The 23,421-nt window shown below is 42.5% G+C and overlaps 1 protein-coding gene and 1 long non-coding RNA gene across 7 annotated transcripts in view; one reads left to right on the forward strand and one right to left on the reverse strand.

Moving 5' to 3' along the window:
- Positions 1-1,040: 1,040 nt before the first annotated feature.
- Positions 1,041-21,488, reverse strand: LOC140639195 (uncharacterized). Of its 6 annotated transcripts, none has more exons than XR_012036011.1 (5): positions 20,850-21,488; positions 20,649-20,721; positions 5,432-5,627; positions 1,875-1,991; positions 1,041-1,627 (listed from the first exon to the last, which is right to left on the reverse strand). It is a non-coding gene; the product is annotated as an uncharacterized lncRNA (long non-coding RNA). The 6 variants fall into 6 exon arrangements; XR_012036006.1 differs by having other exon boundaries at positions 20,830-21,487; XR_012035997.1 differs by lacking the exons at positions 20,649-20,721; positions 20,850-21,488 and adding exons at positions 11,373-11,554; positions 20,501-20,642.
- The window catches only part of GNA14 (G protein subunit alpha 14), a 185,927-nt gene continuing 181,286 nt past the window's right edge, over positions 18,781-23,421 (forward strand). Inside the window, exon 1 of the mRNA XM_072837686.1 lies at positions 18,781-20,297. Within this exon, the coding sequence (XP_072693787.1) occupies positions 20,174-20,297 (124 nt within the window). The 5' untranslated portion in view covers positions 18,781-20,173. The remainder of the gene's footprint in view (positions 20,298-23,421) is intronic.

Raw genomic sequence — 23,421 nt, forward strand, 5'->3', positions numbered from 1 at the left:
AAATTCAAATTGGGTTATTTGTCTTTTTGTTGTTGATTTTCAGGAGGTCTTTATTCTGGATATTAAACTCTTATCAGATATAGGATGTGCAAATATTTTCTTCCATTCTGTAGGTTGCCTTTTTCTTCCTTAATAGTTTCCTTTGATGCATTAAAATTTTCAATTTTTTTTTCTGTAAAATTTTCAATTTGGTGAAATCCAATTTATCCATTCTTTTTCTTTTCTTTTCTCCCCCCAAATAACTTATTTCTTCTTTTGTTGCACTTGCTTTTGGTGTTATATGAAAGAGGCCATTGCCTAATCCAAGGTTATGTTATGAAGAAGTACTTCCAGGTTTTCTTCTAAAAGTTTTATGGTTTTAGGGGCATCTGGGTGGCTCAGTCAGTTAAGCCTCTGCTTTTGGCTCAAGTCAGGATCCTGGGGTCCTGGGACTGAGCCCCACACCAGCTCCATGCTTAGCTGGGAGTCTGCTTCTTCCTCTCCCTCTGCCCCTGCTCTCTCTCTCTCTCTCTCTCTCTCTCTCATGAGCACTCTCTCTCTCCCTAATGAATAAATAAAAATCTTAAAAAAAATAAAATGTTTATAGTTTTAGCTCTTATATCTTTGATTCATCTTGACTTTACCTTTTCATATGATGTGAAGTAAAGGTAGTTGTTACATTAAAAAAATTTTTTTTTAGTTTTTTAAAAAGATTTTATCTATTAATTCATGAGAGACACACAGAGAGAGGAAGAGACATAGGGAGAGGGAGAAGCGGGCTCCCTGAGGGGAGCCCAATGTGGGACTTGATCCCAGGACCCTAGGATCACCACCTGAGCCAAAGGCAGATGCTCAACCACTGAGCCACCCAAGCGCCCCAGTTGTTACATTTTTAAATGATTGCATTTTTGGTGTTACTAAAATGTCTATGTAATACACTCATTTTTTGCCTCTTGACTCAAAATGCCCAGAATAACACTATTTGGCCCTTTCCAGAGAAGTTTGCCAACCCCTGTGGCCAGGTGCAGTATAAAAATAGAGTGCTTGATAAATGTTTAACAAATAGATTTATTCAATAAATATTTAACTCTTCTACTGAGTACAAGGTGCTTATCGATATATATAAATATATATATACACACACACACATAATGGGGTGGGCAAGGGTCTCAAAGATGAGTGAGAACTTATTACACCTGGGCAAGAATAAATCATACCTAGCTGAGAAAAAGCCAACTACTAGAGATTAAAAATTCTTCCGTGCAAAGGTAAGTCCTGAATGGGATGAAAGCTGAGATGGAAGAAGTATCTCAGATTGGTTTTAGAATAAGATGCATAATCATTTGGAAATCTCTGTGCCATACTGTGCACACACACATACATTTCCTTTTGTTGGTGATGTCTAAAGAAACTAACAGATAGTGAGCTACCAAAGGAGACTGAATTGCTGTCATATGAGAAGAAAAAAACATTTGCAAGATAGGGCAAGTCTTTGTTCAACCCTTTTTCTTAATTAGGAGATAGTCTTCACATGCAGCATAATGTGTGCATTACTGCCTTCCGTGGATCCAAGAATTTAAATGAAAATGCTCTTACAGCAGGAATCTATCTCCCTTCTGACGATCCTCTGGAGGAGGTCCAGCCATTCCTGTTCATAAGTGAGAAAGGAACACATTTCACATTTCAATTTCACTCTCCCTTAATGGACAAAATCATAAATGATGCCAAAAAATAAGAAAACATCTGCCTCCCTCCATATGTAGGGCTCTATACCAGCGGTTCCCCCAAAATCTCTGTCAAGAGATTCTTTGAATAGTGAGTATCAGGGACTAAGTTTGACTATGAATAACAGGAAACTCCATGAAACAGTGATTTAAACCAGAGGCTTATTTTACCTGTAGAAAGGAGGTGTAGAGGTAGGCAGTTCAGAGTTCTCTGGGGCTCTTTCTATGCAGCCACCAATGGCATGTGGTTTGATGCCTCATTGTCACAAACAGCATCTCCACCTCCACCTTCGTATTTATGTATCAGGAAGGAAAAGGGAAAGGGCAAAATGTGCCAGATGAATCCCTGCTCTTTTCTGAAATCTCCACCCACCTCACCTCCTCACTTTCTTTTCCATCTCATTGGCCAAACTTGTGTCACATGACCACTTCTAACTTCAAGAGAGATTGAAAGTATACTTTTTAGCTAGGTAAAACATTTCCCTGCTAATCATGAAAAAGAGGAAATGGATATTATGTCCTAGGAGCGTCATCCACAAATAGCCCTTTGATTTGGAAAGCCCCATATGACAGAAGCTGACCTCTCATCAGTATCTTGCATAGGTACTTCCCAAACCTTAAGGTGCATACAAATCAGCTGAGAGTATTGTTAAAATGCAGATCATGATTCAACAAATCAGATTTTAGTCTGATAGTCTGAATTTTTTAAATGTTCTGCGGACCATACTTTGAATAGTAAGGTCTTAAAATCAGTGGATCTTCTCATCAATTAGAAATCAACTTATTTCAGGGCTCCTGCCTGGCTCAGTGGATAGAAGGTGTGACTCTTGACCTTAAGGTTGGGAGTTTGAGCACCATGTTGGGTGTAGAGATTACTTAAAAATAAAATACTTTTTTAAAAAAAGAAATAAACTATTTTCTTGTTTTGGATTTGTTTTAATGTGTGAGTTTAAAATTTAAATATTTCCACTACATGCCTACTAATATGATGAAATAAGAACTATTCAAATGAGGGGCACCTGAGTGGCCCAGTCAGTTAGGCATCTCTTGTTTCCAGCTCAGGTTGTGATCTCAGGGTCATGAGATTGTTCCTTGAGATGGGCTCTGTGGGTCTCTGCACTCAGCGAGGAGCTGCTTGAGACATTCTCTTCTTCTCCCTCTGCCCTGTGCTTTCACTGTCTCTGTCAGGTAAATAAATCTTTTTTTAAAAAAAGAACTATTCTAATGACCCATGGTTTTCTTGCCAATTTTTAAGTTTAAGTAATCTTTACACCCAATGTGGGGCCTGAACTCACATCTTGAGATCAAGAGTGCATGATTGGGCCAGTCAGGCACTCCCTCTTGCCAATATTTTTAAACTGGAAAGAAATAGTGAAGAAACCATCAAATGAATTGAATCTATGGGATATTCTACAAGTGGACTAAACTTGTCCAGCACTCAATAGCATGAAAAATCACAAAAGGTGAGGACTGTTCTAGATTTGAAACTAAAAAGATTAAAAAAAAAAAGATTAAAAAAAAAAGATTTTTAAAATCTCAAAAAAAGATTTAAAAATCTCAATTATATACTGGATTAAAAAAAAAAAAACCAACAACAACAGCTGGGATGCCTGGGTGGCTCAGTGGTTGAGTGTCTGCCTTCGACTCAGGGCATGATCCTGGGGTCCAGGGATCATGGAGTCCTGCATCAGGCTCCTGTGGGGAGCCTGCTTCTCCCTCTGCTTATATCTCTGCCTCTCTCTCTGTGTCTCTCATGAATAAATAAAAATAAAATCTTTACAAAAAGTTAAACAACTCAGGACGGAAGTGCTCTGATGTCTGCAACTTTCAAATAGTTCAACAAATATGTATTTTGAGAGACTAAGAGAGAAGGTAAAACAAATATGAGGGGAAATGTTAACAGACCATCCAGGCAGAGTTACTAGGTGTTCACTGTATTGTTTTTCCAGATTTTCTGTACATTTGAAAAGTTTCCAAATAAGAAGTAAGGCAAATGTTAATCATATTACAGTTACATAGCACATAGAGCTAGGAATTGACTTTTCTTTTTTTATTTAGGATTGTTCTGAGAAAGGGCCATTTCCAAGCAATGGCATTGCACACTATAACGTACTCCTCAAGCAAATATGCATTAAGCAGGAAACATTGTCTCTCTCAAAGAGCTCCCCTTCTCCATGATCTCAGAGCTCACAGTACACGTTTAAGGTATACTACAAATGCATTGATAGACCTGTCTCCCTGAAAGGACCAGAAGTTCTATCAAGAAAGAGACAGTCTTATTCACTTCTATTACCACAGCCATAGACCCCAATAAACATTTGTGAAAGCAGGAAAGAGAGCATAAATTGACTGACAACTTTTGCTGTAGTTTGGAAAAGAGCCTGGAAGCAAAATTCAGGATGTGAAACCAGAAATAACCCTGGGCTTGGTTGCATACCACTGAAGAGCCTGGGCTTGGCCGGTTCAGCTACTTCTATGCACAGTGGGGTCACTAAACCTGTCAGACGGGTTTGCTCTGGCAAGCAGGTCATTTGGAGCCAATTCCTTGTGAGGCATTTAACAACGTCAGGGTCCTAGTCAGTACCTGGCATACACAATGAATAAAGATCCAAAGAAAATAAAGACAGTGGCCAGAGGGAAACCATGTCCCTCTTAAATAATCATCCAAACAGAAACAAAACACACTCAGATTGAAAAGAAGTCTTTTAGTTTGATTATATAATCATTTACCAGGACTCTTGTGCTCTCCTGGTTCAACTGTACCAGTGCTGGAATGACTAGCCTTATTAGCAATACCCTTATTTCTTTTATCTCTTTAGATTCAACTACATAGTCTTGATACATGTACAGTTCTTTCTGAGAAGTTGGCTTTCAAGCATCAACTGAGAACATATGAGAGAAAGTTTGTTGTAAGAACTGGTTCAGAAAAAGTTTAACAGTTAAATATGCTTCTATATATTCAGAAAATTTTATGAACTCACTGCATGTAAAAAGTTTACTACGGAATGCATTCTTAAAAACCTATCTGACCACAGATCCTTAACTAGTAACTAAAGACACAATCAGAGAAGAAAGTCAGGTAAATAGTCAAACCAAATCATCATCCCCAGGGCAACTCTAAAAAGGCCTATTTGCTCATTTATATCAGCTACTCTCTAGTCTATGTTCAGCTTATTCTTATGACAAAGTAGGAAGAGTCTGATAGCCATTTACCATTAGTAAGGTAATAAGGTAGGAAGGTATTAAAATATTAGGGCATTATAAAATAATTATTATTGGAAACCAAGGTATTGGAGTTTTCCCAACCTCTAATACCTGCTTCTTCAGTTCTCATGGATCAGGTACATTAGCTGTGATTCTTTTGGTTGCAAGTGATGGAAACCCAATCTAGACTAGCTTAAATAAGGAAATTTACTGGCTCAAGTAACTGGATCCAGGAGTTCAAGTCATGGTAGGAGAACTCTCTTTTTCTTCATCTCATTGATCATAGTCTATTGATATTGGTGTCATACTCATGTAAAAATGTTCCATATCTTTGCAAGGATGGCTGCCAGAAGCCCCAGGGTTATTTCATATTTTCTAACTTGTTATCTTAGAGGAAGGGGAACACAGATTTTCAGATGGCTCAGAGAAGTTTCAGGAATGATTTGGTTCAGCATCTCATGAACCAGTCTCTGTAGTTAAAGGATGGTGTGTTCTCAGTGTCCAGGCTTGGGTCATGTGCTCACCTCTAAAATAATCTCTGTGGGCAAGATGGTGGAGGGCTCTGATGCAGCAGTCCTGGGTCCTGTGCTCTTTCAGAAGCGAAATTAGTCCTTTGTCATCCTCATAGATGGCACTGGATTTTCAAAGAATGGTAGATGGGTGCTGACCGATCGTGTTTCACTCAGAATATCTCCCATTCTTTCTTGGACTGAAAAATCACTATAAACAATGGTGAATCAATGTTCAGTGCAGACTCAAAATTAAACAGACCAGCATTATTCCCAGAAAGACAATGTGAATCTATTTTGAACACACAAACAGTTCAGATATGTGGGCTCCAATAAAAAAGTTAAATATATCTTAAATAAATAGTAATGACTCCTACACCTGATTATACAAATATGTATGTATTTATTTGTTCATTGTAGGTAACAGAATATGATGGTTAAGAGTATGGGCTCTGATATCACAGTGGAGTTAGAATTCCAGCTCTAATGCTTTCTGGTTCTGTGAACATGTCATTTAAATTTTCCGAACCTTAGTTTTGTCAACTGTAAAATGGGGGAAATAGCATCTGCCACACAAGATGACATGAGTTAAACTCTATAAAATGTTTAAACACAGTCCCTGGTGCCTGGGAAGCACTCAAAAACTGTTTAGCTGTGTCCCTTCAACAAATCCATTTATTATCTTCCAAATGTTTGATACCATGGATTTATTCCCATGGCAATAGGTAGGCTATGAAAATATGATTTCTGCCCTTGGGAAACTTGAAGTATGTCCGCAAAAAAAAAAAAAAAAACCACCCAAGTACATCATATCACCTTACAGTGTGAAGTGTTACCATGATTGCCTCAAGAGTTGGGGGATGGGGGGAAGGTAGGCACTACAGGTAACCCTTTCTGAAGTGGTTTAACTTGCTCTGGGCCTGGGAGCGCACGTAAAGTTCATAGACCTGGTGCGCTGGACCAGCATTGCAGCCCACACTGTGCTCACCTGATGGGAGCATTAGCATCACTTTGGAGACGAGTAGAAATACAAAATCTTGGGCCCTACCTAGGGTGACCAACCATCTGGGTTTGCCAGGGATGCAGGGCTTCCGGCCGGAAATGGAAAATCCCAGGCACCCTGGGACATGTTGGACACCCTTGAACAGCAGACCTGCTGATTCCAATGCTGGAAGCTAGCCCAGGAATCTGTGCTTTAACCTGCCCTCCGGGTGATTCTTAAACAACACCGGAGAGGCCCTGTTCTAGAGGAGAATAAAGTGTGAGCAGAGGCTCAGAGTGAGAAAACTGTCCAGCCTGGCTCCTTACTCTCCACAGCTGCTTCCTGGGTGCCAGCTGCCATGTGGAAATGAAACTAGAGCCTCTGGGGCCTGGGAGAGCAGGCGTCTGCCTCTGCCTAAGCCAGGAGGACACAGGGATGAGAAGGCTCTGCAGCCACCTGCTACTTCCCTCATTCTGCCTCAGCGCCACCTCAGTCAGGGGGAAACTTTCTCTGAGGGGACTACTGGGGGAGAGAAGAGATATGGGGGAGGGGGGAAGAAAGATGCAAGACGTTTTGGGGCCTCGGCCTCTGGGCCTGGTTCACCCTGTTGTTCGTCCTCAGACTTGCTACTCTGACACAGGATTCCGCTACCTCAGTATTACAGAAACTGCATCACCTGCAGCCCCAGGATTGCCGTCCCTTTTAGGACAAGGTTGACTCCAACACAGAAGAAAAGAACTTGCTTTTCCTCTCTCTTCACGCTTCTCAAGAATCTTAAACTGACTTTGTCCAAGGTTACTCAACCTTGGCCCCACAGACATTTTATCATTATTAATATTACTCATGTTATTGAGGTGTAGTTGACACACGATGTTATATTCGTTTCAAGTGTACAATATATTGATTCAACAGTTCCTTACGTTACTTGACGCTCACCACTGAGTGTAGTCATTACTGACATTTGGGGCTGAGTAATCTTTTATTGTAGGGGCTCAATTGGGCATTGTAGGATGTTTAGTGGCATCCCTGGCCTCCGCCCACAGTAGCCATCTCCTCCATACTTGTGACACCCCAAACTGTCTTCAGATATTGCCAAATATTCCCTTGGGGTCTGTGTGTGCAAAATCCACCGGCTAGTAAAGAATGACCGCCCAAATCCCCTGCCTGCAGGGCAAAAGGGCTGTGGCTTTCCTGCCAAGCACACAAGGTTTTTGAGACTGCTCCAGGAATGGTATTTTCGGGCCAATATTCTCAGACATGCAAGGTGTATAACTTTAGTTTTTATATCCAAACTTAATTCCTGTCTTGAGACTTCCTCCACAAACCAGTCAGTGCAAGGTAAGCTCAGACAACTCAGATCTTTCTCGGTCAACTCATGGTCATCTGTCTTTCATTTCCCCTAAGTGCCAGAAGAAGGAACAGGGTGGTGGTCGGAGGGTGGTTTAGTCTGAGGTTATCATTTGTCCAAGCCAGTTTCCATACTGCTTCTGTCCTCTCAACCAGTCTTGAGCCAAGGCATCTCTTCTCTGTGGTGTTTGCTCAGATGTCCAGATTCCTTTCTCTGATTAGAAGTGCTGTGATCCATCCTGGTGTCCCCTACTAGATCCCTATAACCCTGCCCCACAGCCATTCTTGTTCCATTGCCTAACACCGTACAACTACACCTACACCTAACTTGTCCTAACAAGTTATACCAACTTTCAGATATTTTTCCTCTGGGCTCCAGAGCCACAGGAACATGGGTTTTCTTCCCTTACCAGTTCCAGGTTGCTATTCTATTCTATTCTATTCTATTCTATTCTATTCTATTCTATTCCTCTTACACCACAAAAATTTTTTAGAATCGGGGCACCTGGGTGGCTCAGTCAGTTAACCATCTGCCTTCAGCTCAGGGCACGATCTCAGGGTCCTGGGATCAAGCCCCCTGTCAAGCTCCCTGCTCAGTGGAGAGTCTGCTTCTCCCTCTCTCAGTCCCACCCTCCCATGCTCTTAAAAAAAAAAAAAAAGGTCTTCATAATCACCCAGTCCGATACAGCTACTGGCTGTCAAACACTTGAACTGTGGCTGGTCCAGATGAAGATAGCTGTTAGCATAAAATACATACTGAAACTCTAGTTTAATATGAATAAAAAATTCATTGGTAATTTTAATATTGAACACATGATAATGCTTTGAATATTGGGTTAAATAAAATATATGACTAAAAATAACTTTACCCTTGAAGAGTAGATACATGATCTTGACCTGGTCCAAGAAAATATTCTTTTTGTCAGGGCATATTGAATCAGTTCAGGGAGGAGCCATTGATTCAAGCTCAATTAATTACACTCAACCTTGGACTTTTTGCTGGAATATCAGTAAGGAGGAACTCTTTTTTTTACTGGAGTTGCCAATAAATATAGATAAGCATGGATTTTCTAGCAGTCATCTTGCCACCATGCTGAGAGAGGCCTACCTGAGAGTAGAGTGCGGAGGAAAATCTAGCCAAAAACATTTAGAAAGATGGCTTCCTTATGATGTTTGAGCATCTGGATTCAGCAGAACCTAAAATCAAGACAATCCCTGAACCTCTGAGCCTTAAGTTCTGGTCAATTCCATTTTTACCTTGTCTGCTCATACCAGCCCTCTGTTGCCTGCAATCATCATGTTCTGGCAGACACAGATGAGATCCTATGTCCACAAATCAAGGGTATTTTGTTTTCCTTAATATTCTTTAATATAGTACAAGACAAACAAATATCAAACCACAAACCATATGTGTGTGTATATATATATATATACATTTATACATATATATTTTATATTTATATATATTATATATATTTTGTATTTATATATGAGGCACTGCAATTTGCTGATTTTTTTGAAGATTTAACTTTTTTGTGGAAATGGGATTTGGATAGAGTTCAGTAGTACAATTTTAGGATGATGTAGCTTTTTTTTTCCCCACTGCAGCTCCATCCTCCAATATCATTAGCAAATAATTTTGAACATTTTTCCAGTAGATTATGAGATCCATAAGGGCAAATCTTGCTTCTTCCAGTTCTCATTATGCCAGTGCTTCATACATAGCGGGTTTTCAAAAGGTTAGCATATGAGTATGAATATAAAATTTCTTTGGATTGCTTGTGTGTGCTGGGTCCGCCATACCCTCACTAACACAACAGTTCCTGTTTATGCTACATACTCAGAAGAAAGAGACAAACTCTCCACAAAGTGGAAACTGTTGTGTTTTAGCTTTCCCTGGCTACCAAACCACTCCATTTGTGATATCAAACCCACTTCAAGGAGATTTCTGTGGTTAGTTTTGGTGTGCTCTCCCGGGGATGTATCAGCTCAGAAGTAACTTGATTTATCAGATTACTAACTGTTGTACTATATAAATATTACCAGAGGGGTCAGGTTACTCACAGCTGCTTAGTAAACCACTTCAAAACTTAGTCACTTGAAACAATCACGTTTTCATTTTATATCAAGATCTGTGGGCCAGCAGTTAGGGCAGCCCTTGACTAGTTAGTGACTCTTCTGCTCTATGGGGTATTGACAGGGGTTGTGTAGCGGTATCCAACTGGGCTGGGCTGGAGAGCCTAGAAGGCTTGACTCATATCCCTAGCACCTTGGCTGGAGGGAGGATCTCAGCCATGTAGTCTCAGAGTCTCTCCCCAGATTTTTATGAGGCAGCTCAGGGCATCAGGAATGTGATTCAAGAATTGGGAAATCTAATTTGCTAGTCCCTTATGGCCTGGAGTTGCAAAATGATACGGAAGCATTTCTACTACAGTCAGTCAGTCCAAATAGCCATATAGCTTGCCTGGCTTTAAGAGGAGGGAACTTATGCCTCACCTCTTGAAGGAAGATGCTTTCCCAAATTGCTGGCCATGTTTAATCCACCACAGCGACATTAAAAAGGAAGGGAATGGACTTTCATTTATTTTCCATTTATCAAAGAATGACTCAGGTACTTAAGAAGATAGAAGACAGCTATATTTTTTTTCTTCAAATCTACATTTCTATCCAGTATTGGCCAAGTTTACAGAGTTTAAAATCATGAAGAAAAATACTAAATGTATACAATATTTAGGAGACAAGGACTTGGAGCACTTTCTGATGTTTGTTCCATTCATGATGGCCTTTAAAAACCACATATTTGATTCAGATATTGAAAGTCAACATGCATTTTCAAGAGGACTCAATGCTGAATTCCCATGTGGACCAGATAAGCCATGCAGGGTGTTTGTCTACTTCTCTGCCTCTGCTGGGAAGCCTTGCAAAAACGATTCCCGTCTGCTGTCACTCCCAGATAGCCCAAATCATTCCCAATGACTGTGCAAAGTACAAACTCTTCCTTTTCCACATGGTATGAGAGTAATCATGAATGCATCTTTGGTGTTGAAAATGAAGTCTTTGATGATGAAGATGATATTAACAAAAAATAATACTGTCAACTCCTAATGAGTGCTTATTAGTTTCAGGTAAGGAGCCAAAGGAGTTGTATGTATTATCTCTTCTAAACTTCATAACAACCCAGTGATGTAGGTGTTATTCATTCATTCAACAGATACCTGTTAAGCACTACATAGCTTCCATAAGACTTCACTTTTAGCACTGAGATTTCACAGAGCTTCAAATCAAGATCATCCTAGAACTTCTCAGTCCTAAAAGCCAATAAATTCTTTTTTTCTTGTATATTTTTTTACTGGAGTTCGATTTGCCAACATATAGCATAACACCCAATGCTCATCCCGTCAAGTGCCCCCCTCAGTGCCCATCACCCAGTTGCCTCAACCCTCCATCCACCTCCCTTTACACTACTCCTTGTTCGTTTCCCAGAGTTAGGAGCCTCTCATGTTCTGTCTCCCTCATTGATATTTCCCACTCATTTTCTCTCCTTTCACCTTTATTCCCTTTCACTATTTTTTATATTCCCCAAATGAATGAGATCATATAATGTTTGTCCTTCTCTGATTGACTTACTTCACTCAGCATAATATCCTCCAGGTCCATCCACGTTGAAGCAAATGGTGGGTATTTGTCGTTTCTAATGGCTGAATAATATTCCATTGTATACATAGACCACATCTTCTTTATCCATTCATCTTTTTTTTTTTCCATTCATCTTTTGATGGACACTGAGGCTCCTTCCAGTTTGGCTATTGCTAAAAGCCAATAAATTCTGTTTTAACTTGTCCACTTACATTGTCTCTGTGACTTAAAATTAGCCCTGAAAACACAAACAGAATCCTATGTCCACAAATCAAGTGTCCTCAGGGGTATTTTGTTTTACTTGATATTACATAATATAGTATAAAACAGACAAGTAAAAAAATCACAAATCCCAGGGCACCTGGGTGGCTCAGTCAGTTAAATGTCTGACTCTTGATTTCAGCTCAGATCATGATCTCAGGGTTGTGAGATTGAGCCCTGCTTTGGGCTCCGCATTGGGTGTGCAGCCAGCTTAAGATTCTCTTTCTTTCTCTCTCTCCTTCTGCCTCTACCCCCTTCCATCTCTATGTAAAAAAACATACACACACATAAGTCCCATATAACTGATTTTTCCACGACTTAACTTTAATGTTGAGAATGGGATCTGAACAGAGTTCAGTGATACAATTTTAAGATGATGTGGCTTCCCCTGATCCAGACCATAGGATATGGTGGTGAATAAGACAATCATGATCCCTCTTCTCATGGAGCTTACCTTCATTTTCTGGTAGGAGAAGATGATAAACAAATAAAGAAGGAAAAAGACAGGAAAAACCAGGTAGTGACAAATGCTACCTTGGAAGAGTACAAGAATATGATGATACCGAGTGAATGGTGCAAGGCGGAGTGGCTACTTTAGGCTAACTTTTTTTTTTTTTTTTTTTTTTAGGCTAAGTTTTGTCAGGGAATTCTTCCATTAGTAAGTCACCTTTAAGTTGAAACCTATATGTCAAGTAGAAACCAAATATTTCAAGATCTGGAGGAAGCATGATCCAGCTGGCAGAGAAGATAGTACAAAGGCCCTGAGGTATAGGTGTGACTACAGTATATTTGAACAAGAGGAAGAATATTAGAGAAAGATAGAGAAATAGGCAATGGCCCTCTCATGTACGTCCTCATGGTCTAGAACAAGATTTTATTTTAAACTCTGATGGGAATCTATTGGAAAATTTTAATCGAGAAAATGATGGGATATGTTTTGGGATTCTAAAAGCTCATTCTGCCTGTGCCATCCTTTGATAAGTGGACCTTAGAGGGTCAAGAATGGAAGCAAGAAGACCGATGGCCAAGCTCTTGTTTTAGGTCATGTGAGAGGTGCTGTTGGCTTGGACAGAAGTGGTGGCAGCAAATACAGAAATGAATATACCTGGGGAGCCACATGTGACATAATAGGGAGCCTCATTCACAAAGATTAAGTGTGTGTGATATTCCTGGAGCTGCCCTGTGTGAAAGGTGGTTCCAAAACAAATTCAAGATATGATTTAAAGGAGGAAGCTATAATTGTTAAGATTAAGGTATAGGAAGTGGTGCAAAGAGGCAGTCAATTGGATATTTGGTAGTGCGGAGATGGAAAAGATAGCAGGGAAATGAGTTTTGGAAAACAAATTTACGATTTTATTTTGGACTTATTGAGATGCCTATTAGATCCCAAAGCCAATGTGTCAGAAAGGCAGATGAAGTTAGGGTTGAAGTTAAGCTTAGAAGTTCGGGGGAGAAGTCATTGGTAAATGATATATTTCTTACAGAAGAATAAATATTTGACTACAACTAAGATGAGTTTGATAATGCTGAAGTGATATGCCCTATCAGATATCAAAATAATCCACAGAGCACCTATAATCATATCAAGATAGCATTGATATAGGAGTAAATAGATTGCTGGAAGAACAGAGACTCAGAGAAATGAATTTCAGTCAATACAAGAATGTCATAGAAAGATCAAAATTCAGTTCATTGGGAAAAGGAAGGAATGTTCAGTAAATGATGTTGGTACAACTGGCTATCCATCTGAAAGAAAATAAAATTATCTCCTGTCTTACACATTTTTCAAAAATTAACACCAGATGGATATTTAAATGTTAAAAAATAAAATAATAGATGTGCTTGCAAAAGATTCTATGATACTGCATGTACAATCTAGAAATAAGGAGAGGTGCCTGGGTGGCTCAGTAGGTTAAGCATCGGCCTTTGGCTCAGGTCACGATTTCAGGGTCCTGGGCCCGAGCCCCACGTTGAGCTTCCTCCTGGGTGGGGAGTTGGCTTCTCCCTGTCCCTCTGCCTCTCTACCCTGCTTGTATTCTCTCTGTCTCAAGTAAATAAATAAAATCTTTTAAAAATTTTAAAAAAGAAATAAGATCTTACAAAGACGGGAACTCCAGAAGTTCCATAAGAAAAATATTTGAGTATGTAACAATAAAATATTTTCTGTGGCAAAAGATTCCATTTAAAATGATAAAGGACGAACAATATATCTGAAAATTTGCAATTCAAATGGCAAAAAGGTGACATGCAATACTGAAGATATATAATCTTTCAGGCTGTCGAGAAAACGACAAATGACCCAATTTTTAAAAAATGAACAAAAGACATAAACAGAAAACTCACTGAGTAGCAAATGCAAACGGTTACAAACTATGAAAAAATGTACAGATTCATGAGTAGCCAGAGAAACACAAAGAAAGCAACACTTTATTATTATTTGAATCCCTTCAAGCTGCCAAAAAGTAATGAGTGATAATATTTATTGCTGGTAAAGACACGGATATTCTTATCTTTGGCAGAAATGTGGATTGTTTTAGTCTTTTTGGAAAGGAATCTGGGCTACATCTATTAAAAATGAAAAATGTATATATCCTTCAGTTCAACGTCTTTTGCCTGGGAATCTATCCCACGGAAATAAAAGCCCCAGTGCACAAGGATTTATATACAAAGATGCTATTACAGTATTCGTTTTTAGTAGCCAAAACTCGGAAATAAAAACCAATGCCTTTTGGAGGGAAAAAGCTAAATGGAATATGATATAGTCCTTTCACATGATGGAATACAATGTATGAATGTATGAATGACTGAATCAGGAGTAAGCAGTTTACTCAGATTCCCATAAGGTATGGTTGATGAGAAAAGCAAAATATCGAGTCCATGTAATATGGCCTCATGTTTAAACTAATGATGCCAAGCTTCTGTGAAGTTTATGTATACTTATAAGTGTTTTTATCCTTAAGATTGAGGATATCTTAAGATTATAAGAGTATAAAAAATAGAGAAGAAAACATACTAGGTTGTTAACACTGGTTTATTCAGGAGGGGAGAGATATAAGGAGAGGTAGGCATTTAAGCAAAAAGAAAACAGGCAAAATGAAAATCTCTGAACTTCTCATCATAAAGATGGTTACTCCTTAAATTCTAAAAGATACCTAACTGCCATAGCCAAAGTCACTACAAACAGTAGAGATTCCTGCCCACTCACAGTATTTGAAGGCAGGCTTCCTTGTCATTAATTCTAGCCTTTCAGTAGAAGTTATATAATAAACAGTTTCTGCGTTTCAGGCAGGGAATATTTTGGAGCAACACGTGGACATGTTGGCTACCTTAGAAACATAAATGTTGAGTATACCCAGCCACCAGCTATAATTATTACCCATTCATCCAAATTATCATGACTCCACTGACTCTTACCTATCCCACTCATCTGAAAGTGAAAATCACTGGGTCGGGGTAGGGGAAAAGTGGAGAGTGGGGAGAAAGACTTAAAACATTATGGAGAACACACCGGGCTCAGAAAACTGAATGAGAAATTAGGAACTCCGAAGAACAAATTAGAAAATTGGGAATCACTTGGACCCACTCTTCTGGATTATGGACAAGCAAACACTACTGATAACTGGTCTGCTTAAGAGTTAATACTCCTGTAGGGGCACGTGGGTGGCTCAGCTGATTAAGCATCCAGCTCTCAGGGTCCTGAGATGGAACCCCTTGTTGGCCTCTGCACTCAGTGTGGAGTCAGCAGGAGATTTTGTCCCTCTCCCTCTGTCCCTCTCCTTGTTCTCTCTTAAATAAGTAAGTAAGTAAATAAATAAATAATTTAAAAAGAGTTAATACTCATGTATACGACTGAAACAAATGTTTCATCAATAACACACAACAGCATACTTTGATATTTTCTATTTCTATTCTATTCTTTTTCAGTAAAAAAAAGTCTGTCATAACCAGGGATGGGTCACAACTGTAGTCTGAAAAACACTGCCAAAGAATAGCAAGCAGCTTGTGTGCATTAGTATTAGTGCTATTTTAGCTTCGTGAACTTCAACATCATATTTTGACTCCATGTTACTGGTTAAAATTCTAAGATGCTGCATTTGTTGAAGGGAACAGCATCTTTCCAGCCCTCTGTTTGCACATTTCTTGGAGTTCTGAATTAGACACAGGGCAGTCATTCCCTCTAAGCAAGCAAGTTGGGGCTGCATTACACATAAGTGTTTTCTAAATCATACATGGATTCTTGCAGACTTGCTTATTGGTTTTTCACTGTCTTTGACTACAAGAGCCTTCTTTTCTCTCTTCTAGTTTCTTTTTCTTATTTCAGGCAAATTCTTTTTAATTTTAACTTTATTCCATTAACTAAATCTTATTTAGAAATACAAGGATGAACAAGAAAATCTCCCTTACCCACAGAGTAACTAGGAGAAAAATCAAACAGATGTAATAGAGCAAGATGTTGAAGAGAGGAACATACAAGGTTTCTTAGGCAGCAGGGAAAGAAGGGCCCACCTGCCAAGGGGTGGAGTTGGTTTCTCCAAGGAGATGTTTTTGGGAGAGAAAGTACCAAACTTTGCCTGGGATGAGGTGGGAGCTGGCATTCCTAGAAGAGGAGACTGCATGGGTCAAGACATGGAGGTGGGGAGAACATGTAATTACATTTTTCTGGAGTTCTGAGAGAGTGATGGGAGGTGAAAGAGGCTCAGCTAAAGCAGGAGGTTAGTTGAGGGGCCCACTCTGTACACCAGTGGGTTGTGGAGAGCCACCCTGGTGACTCCATGCTCTCACTGTCTATTCCCTGGGAAGAAGCAAGGAGGGATAGGTTCAGATTTCAGGGTCTCAGTCTTAATTACTTTCTTTTTTAAAAAAGATTTTATTTATTTATTCATGAGAGACACAGGCCAAATATATATATATATATATATATATGTCTCAATATCTTATTGAGACATAAGTAGAGGGAGAAGCAGGCTCCCTTGGGGGAGCCCAATGTGGGACTTGATCCCAGAATCCTGGGATCATGACCTGAGCTGAAGGCAGATGCTCAGCCATTGAGTCACCCAGGCATCCCCTTAACTCCTTTATACTAGAGTGATAGACTATCTGAAGCCTGGAATTGTACCTGGAATGGCCAGGTCCAGGGTGCGGCATGGACTCAAGGGACATCAGAGGACTCCCAGACATATAGTTCATCTCTGGCCCAGCACTTGCCAGGTAGCTGAAACTCATGTCCATGCTGTGCTCTGATCTTCAACAGGGATTAAATGGAATTGCAGGAATAACCCATGAAAAGAAATATCCTTTTTTACTAAGGCCTCTTTTCAAAAGTACCCCTTCCAGGAAAGATATTGCAAATAGTTTAATAACTTAAAATTATTCTCATCCCACCCCTAGATCCTAAAGATCAAGCAGATAGAGTTGTTAATAATAGACATGAAAATAAATGTCTTGTGATATCCTCATTTTATAGTTCTCACTAATTATTACTGCTCAATAACAAATTTAAGTTTATGATTATTTTTAATACTAAATGTGAAAGTCACCAAAGAAATAATTGAATGTCAGGGTTGGGAGATCCCTTTGAGCTTATTCTGGTTTATCTTTCTCATTTTACAGTTGAGGAAGGGGAAGGGCTAAATAACTTTATGTGAGCTGCCCCAAACAATTTTATACCAGAGAATTAAAATCAACCAAAAAGCCATGACTCAGCATGACTTACCTTGTTCGTAGATGCCCCTTTAGTCTCTTAAAAGTGTGTATGCATATTCCCATAGTAAAATTTGTATCATACTGTTTATATTTTTGTATCTTGCCTTTTTCACTCAATATATTTTGAGCTTTCCCCCAAAGTCTTTAATTGGTATTCATATAAGCTACATATTCAAATATTTAATGACTTATCTCATTGTATGTATACACGATCATTTGTTTGACCTATTTATTTCCGGTTGTTGGGCATTTAGGTTGTTTTGGGTTATTGTTGTTATTAGAAATAAACACCTTTATACATAAATCATGACTTCTCTCTGATTATTTCTCAAGGGGAGAATTACTAGTTTAATAAAAGGGGGTAGATGCATTCAAGACTTCTGATACATACTGCCAAGCTGATCAGCCCAGGAAAGTTTTTCAGATTTGCCATAAGCAATAGGTTTCATATCTTTTTTGGAATCTTAGCAATACTGGACCTAATAGGTCCGTCGTTCCAGCTAACTTAGAGTTCAAATTTGTCCATTTAGATCATTTAAATCATTTCAACATTTAAATCATCTTAATCATTTAAAACACAAATGATTGTAATCATTAAAAAATATTAATAATGGTGATACTCTTGGCTTCTTAGGAGGTTTTTTTTTTTTTTTTTTTTTTAAGATTTATTTATTTGTTCATGAGAGAGCTAGAGACACAGGCAGGCTCCATGCAGGGAGCCTATATGGGACTCGATCCCGGGACTCCAGGATCATGCCCTGGGCTGAAGGCAGGCGCTTAAACCGCTGAACCACCCAGGGATCCCTAGGAGGTCTTATTCTCAAATTATAAATTTAGCTGTTAAGAGCTAATCGAGAAAAGTGTGATTAAATGGCTAAGGATCAGATGAGAAATGTTCAGGAGGTCTCCTGTAGGGGTCACTGTTACTGTCAATTTATGCCTGCAAGGAAAGAAGTGCACATTTAAGAATGTAAGCACATTCATTTTTAATGTCTGATCCGTTCCCATTCCCTGAACCGTAAAATAAATAATAAGACCTTGAAGCCAGATAGCATCACAATGCCAACTTTCTTATATAATGACAAATACCACTCTTTCCACTCAATATGCTCTTTAGTTTGAATTGATGGAATATATGCCACTCGTATGAAAGGCACTTATGCCTGCTTTTTAATAGAGGAGGCATTAGCTAATTGCCTAACGCCATAAAGTGTTTACGGGCATACAGTGACTTGAAGAGGGGAAGGACAAGGCATTCATTGCTGTGGACAAGATCCATCCCTCCACGTTCCCATTTCTGCTTTTCCCGTGGACCTCTCTTTCTCTGCACTGTTTCAGAAAGCTATCTCCACGGAAGACAAAAACCAGATGTTGTAATGTGCATTCAACTGTAGCATTTGAGGACAAAGAGGTGCTTTTCAAAAAAAAAATTTTTTTTAAGTTTTTATTAAGCAGCTCAAACAGATCCCGACGTCCCGGGAGCCGGGTCAGTGTGGCTGTGCGGACACACCTTTGCAAGGCAGCGGCCGTCGGGCTTCAGGGCTGGGGCACGAACGAGCCAGGTGCTGCTGCAAACGTGTCAGCCCTCTCTCTACAAAGCAGGAGTCATTCCCCTCACAAAATGCAAAGTAGCCAGCCGTGTCCCATTTCCCCATCCTCAGCCGTCCTCACCAGGTGCTCCGACGGAGGGGGGGCCGGGAGGATATTTACTCTCTGCTCAGGCGCGCTCCTATTTAATTGAACCCAGCGGCAGCTGCCTCCGTGAGCGCGGTGCCAGCGGGGTCAGGCTGCCCAGCGGACCAACCGCTTAGGCCAACCCCGAGCTGGGCTGGGGCGTCCGGGAAGCGGAAGGAGCCCGTCTAGGCAGCCCAAGGGTGTGTGGTCGTGTCGCTCGTGTGCGAGCCTCAACTTCGGTGCAGGTGGAGAGCTCGACCTCGCCCCCGGTGCTCTGCGCCCCGCCGCGGACGCTGGGCTCGGTCCCACTCTTCTAGCAGCTGGCAGGAGCGGAGGCCCAAGTTGGCGAAACTCGCTCACCTGTCGGAGCCCGCACCTGGGCAGGAAGCAGGGCCCTGCGGCCGGGGCGCGCTGGTTACCGCAACCTCCGCCCGCCGCCCTCCGGGTGCAAGGACCACACTGCCAGGGAGGCAGGTGTGGGGGCCACTCCCAGAAACTCCAGGCCTCTGCCCCCCAGCTCCTTGCTGCCCCCAGGCACCCTCGGTTTGGCGCACCCCGAAGGCCAACTGGGTGGACGCCAGGGCTGCAGGTCCGAGACGCTCCGCCTCCTTCTGCCACTTAGAGCTACTAGCGCCAGCGGGAACCCGTGCGCTCAGTCTTAATCTGCGGTCACTTTCGGAACTTTCCAGGCAAAGACTAGCTAGGCCCTTTGCCTCCAACCGACGCCGTGCCTGCCGCCCGCCTGGGACCCCACCAGGGCCGGGAGATCCCGCTCTCCCCCGCCCCCCGCCCCGCCCCACCGCCGGGCACCGACGCCCCAACTTTTTACGCGCGGCCTGCGCCCCGCGACTGGCTGTCGGGCTCCTGTCCTAAGGGGCGTGCGCGTCCTCCGGGTGCCGGCCGCGCCCCCATCCTCTCGGCGGGCCCCTGCTCCGGGAACCGCTGAGGGGCTGGCGTGAGCCAGGATCGGCCGGGCCTCGCCTGTGCAGTGCTCCGAGTCCATCCTCGGGGAGGGGACCGAGCCCCAAAAGGCCAGGCTTCCCATTTCAAAAGTCAAGGCAGCCTTGTCCTTGTCGTTCCGCACGCGGGGGCGCGTGGCGGGTCGGCGGGCGACAGCCGGCGGAGGAGCGGGGCGCCGTCGGGCAGCGCGCGCCATGGCGGGCTGCTGCTGCTTGTCTGCGGAGGAGAAGGAGTCGCAGCGCATCAGCGCCGAGATCGAGCGGCAGCTTCGCCGCGACAAGAAGGACGCGCGCCGCGAGTTCAAGCTGCTGCTGCTCGGTGAGTGGCTGCGACTCCGCGGCCCCGCGGCCCGCGCTCGGCTCCTTCTTGCCCCCTGGGGGCCCGCGGGCCGGTCACTCGGGGCCCTACGCACTCCCCAGTTGGGCGACCTTAGAAGGCACCCTTCCCTACCCCCAAACAGACGAGACGTAGCATGCGATCAGGTCTTGCCTTGTTTGCCCCCCGCCCCCACAGCCCCTTACCCCATCCTTCTGCCCCCGGCGCGCACGGCTTCTTCAGAGCCTGGTCTTGCACGTTGGGGCAGGTGGTGGGGAGCTGCCTGGTGAACACGCAGCTCGAGCCCTGGCCGCCGTGCTCCGTTTTAAGTAGTGCGGTTGAGTGAGTGCTTACCGAGTGTGGACTGTGCTCACTTGTGCTCGCATCACTGGGCCGTAACCTGGGAAGGTAGTAACCTCTCCCCGTCCTGGAGAATTAAAAATGAAGGCCCTGAAGATTGGTAAATTTGCTTTGACAAAAGACAAAGCAGATACCGGATCAGTAGTGGGGGGACGTCCCAGCCCCGGCCACTCACCCTACTGTGACCTCAATCACCTCCTTTTGGTGACTGGCCCGGCCAGTGTTTGTAGCAGGCCCAAGCCTCCCGGCTCAGCTCAGCTTCCCTCCGGGTGTGCGCCTTCCTGGAGTTCGGACCTGGTTGCCCCAGCTGCGTTGACTAGTCACTCATCCGGCTCTTAACTCTCCAAAACAGAGAAAATGTTAAGGCTTGCCCAATTTATGTCCTAGGGCAAGGATCTCCCCTTTTCTGACTTTCTAGAATCCAGTTCAATCCATTTGCTATCTGAGAAATATTTACCTTTTCCTTCAGACAAGGATATTAGCAGTTAGATCTTTCTAGATAGTTCCAAGTGTTTCAACTCTTTCATCCCTTCCAGACAGGAATCCTGCCTTGTACCACTTTATTAACCTTGAATATTAGGAGTCACCCTCCCAGAAAGCTTCAAGGAAAGAAAAGTTGATCTAGTTAGAATAAAATGGAGAAAGCTTTTCATCAATATTGGCTACAGGCCTGGGCAAAGGAACCGTTTTTGCATTTATTCCCCACCGGGATTTAAAAGGTGTATATGGGGATGTCTGGCCTTCACCAGTCTGTGTGTCTCCCCACTGGGCTAAGTGTCTGCAGGTGGGGGAACTGCCCACCCAGAATACATGTTGTCCCCTCCCAGACTCCCATGGATTCCTGGCCCCAAGCCTGCTTCCATGGCCTCTGCAAACAGGGGAAGGGGCAGACCTCATCCCTGAGAGTGGCCAAAGGGCAGCTATGGTGGGGTGATGGAAGAGCTTGGAAATGTGGACTGAGGATCTGCAGGTGTGCCCCAAGGCCTCCCTGAGGGGAGAGGGAGCCTGGGTTGGGGAGGGAAGAGATCGTGTCCATCGGCAGGGCTGTTGAAACAACCGTGTCTGGCCCAGAACCCCCAGGGGTCTGCAAATTCTAAACTGTACCTGGCCTTCCAGGTTGTTGGAACGCTACGTTTGTCAAGGGAGCAGGATTATGTGACAGTTGGCTAGCTTGATGACCTCCTTTAAGCAATTATGTGGGCCTCCATTTTTACTCTTGCCCCAGGCCCCACAAATGATAGGAGTGGGCCTGGCTTTGGTTGCACACTTTTTCTTTTCAAAAGCAGTCTGTACCTTCTTTCATTGTGGCGTATGTTGATTTGTGCCAGTGTATGAGGTACAGTGTCTGGAACACACCAGGAGCTTGACAAAGGTGGTATGGCTCAGTGTGCAGCCAGCCTGGAGAACAAGCCTACTTTCTGGGAGTAAAATGCTTATATTTACACACAAAGTAAGGGAGAAATGTTTGTAAGAAATGTTTGCCCTGGAGGTCATGTTTAATACCAGCCTTTGCCTCCCCCAGGCCTTTGCCCAAACCCTCTTCCTGTACCCCCCAGGCACTGCCTCATCTCCCAGGATCCCCATTTTCATTGTGTACTGCTGTGACTAGCATACTGGCTCAGTGCTACTTAAAAACCAAAGAAACAGTTGCCAAACCACGTAGAGCTGTCAGGAACCCCTAGGAAGGTAAGGGAGCCTGGCCCACTTCCATTTCTCCCCAAGATTAAGGAGGAGGCAGTGACCTCAAACATAAAGGAAACAGGACATGGGGCAGCCCCGGTGGCACAGCGGTTTAGCACTGCCTGCAGCCTAGGGCCTGATCCTGGAGACCCTGGAGTCCCAGGTCAGGCTCTCTGCATGGTGCCTGCTTCTCCCTCTGCCTGGGTCTCTGCCTCTCTCTCTCTCTTTCTGTGTCTCTATGAATAAATAAATAAATAATCTTAGAAAAAAAAAAAGGGAATCAGGACATGGTATATGCTGTTTTGTCCCAAGTTGTGCAGTCTGAGTGCAAAATTCACCTGAGTTTCCATAATGGATGAATTAGATAATCCACTGCTCAGATGCCTCCGGTGAAAACTCCACTTTGCGAATGGGAGTTGAGCATCCTGTGTGGAGTGTGGAATGACCTGAAAAGCCACCAACTCTTTCACAGGAAGCATGATTTTTGCAACAAAATAATTTGAGGAGGTTTCTGAAGTGCATTCGATAGAGCAGTATCCTGTTTACACTTAATAAAAGCACAGGTCAGTGTCCGCAGGGAAAGATAAAAGCTGCTATCTGGTTTGAGCTAGTAATTGCAAGATGTCAGTGTGATGCCTTTAGCTGAAGGAGATTGGGTGGGGGGGGGGAGGAGGAGGCGGGGAATAAAGATGATTGAATTTAGTAGAAAGAAATTCCTTATCAGTTCCTCAGATAAAAGTAGGACCAAAAGAAGTTCTGCTGAGAACCCTGATGAGTACTATTCAGTGCAGGAAGAAAGTGTTTGGACAGTAGCAATTAAATGGGATCTTTATTTTTAATATTAAATGAGGTTTAGTGAAGTGTTGCTTGTTAATAGAGTTGAGTGTTTCCAGAAACTGATGGCTTAATTTTGGATGCAGGCCTCATGTTGGAACTGTCTGGAAGGAATGTATACTAGGGAATTGGTATTTAATTTATGCTGACATAGGGATTAAAAATGTAAGCTCTGAGACCAGACTACCTGGGTTCAAACCCTGGTTATACCCTTTTTAGCCATTGTCTAGCTTCACTTGGGTTTGTCTGGTAG

This window comes from Canis lupus, chromosome 1, assembly GCF_048164855.1.
Source record: "Canis lupus baileyi chromosome 1, mCanLup2.hap1, whole genome shotgun sequence".
Lineage (NCBI taxonomy): Eukaryota > Metazoa > Chordata > Mammalia > Carnivora > Canidae > Canis > Canis lupus.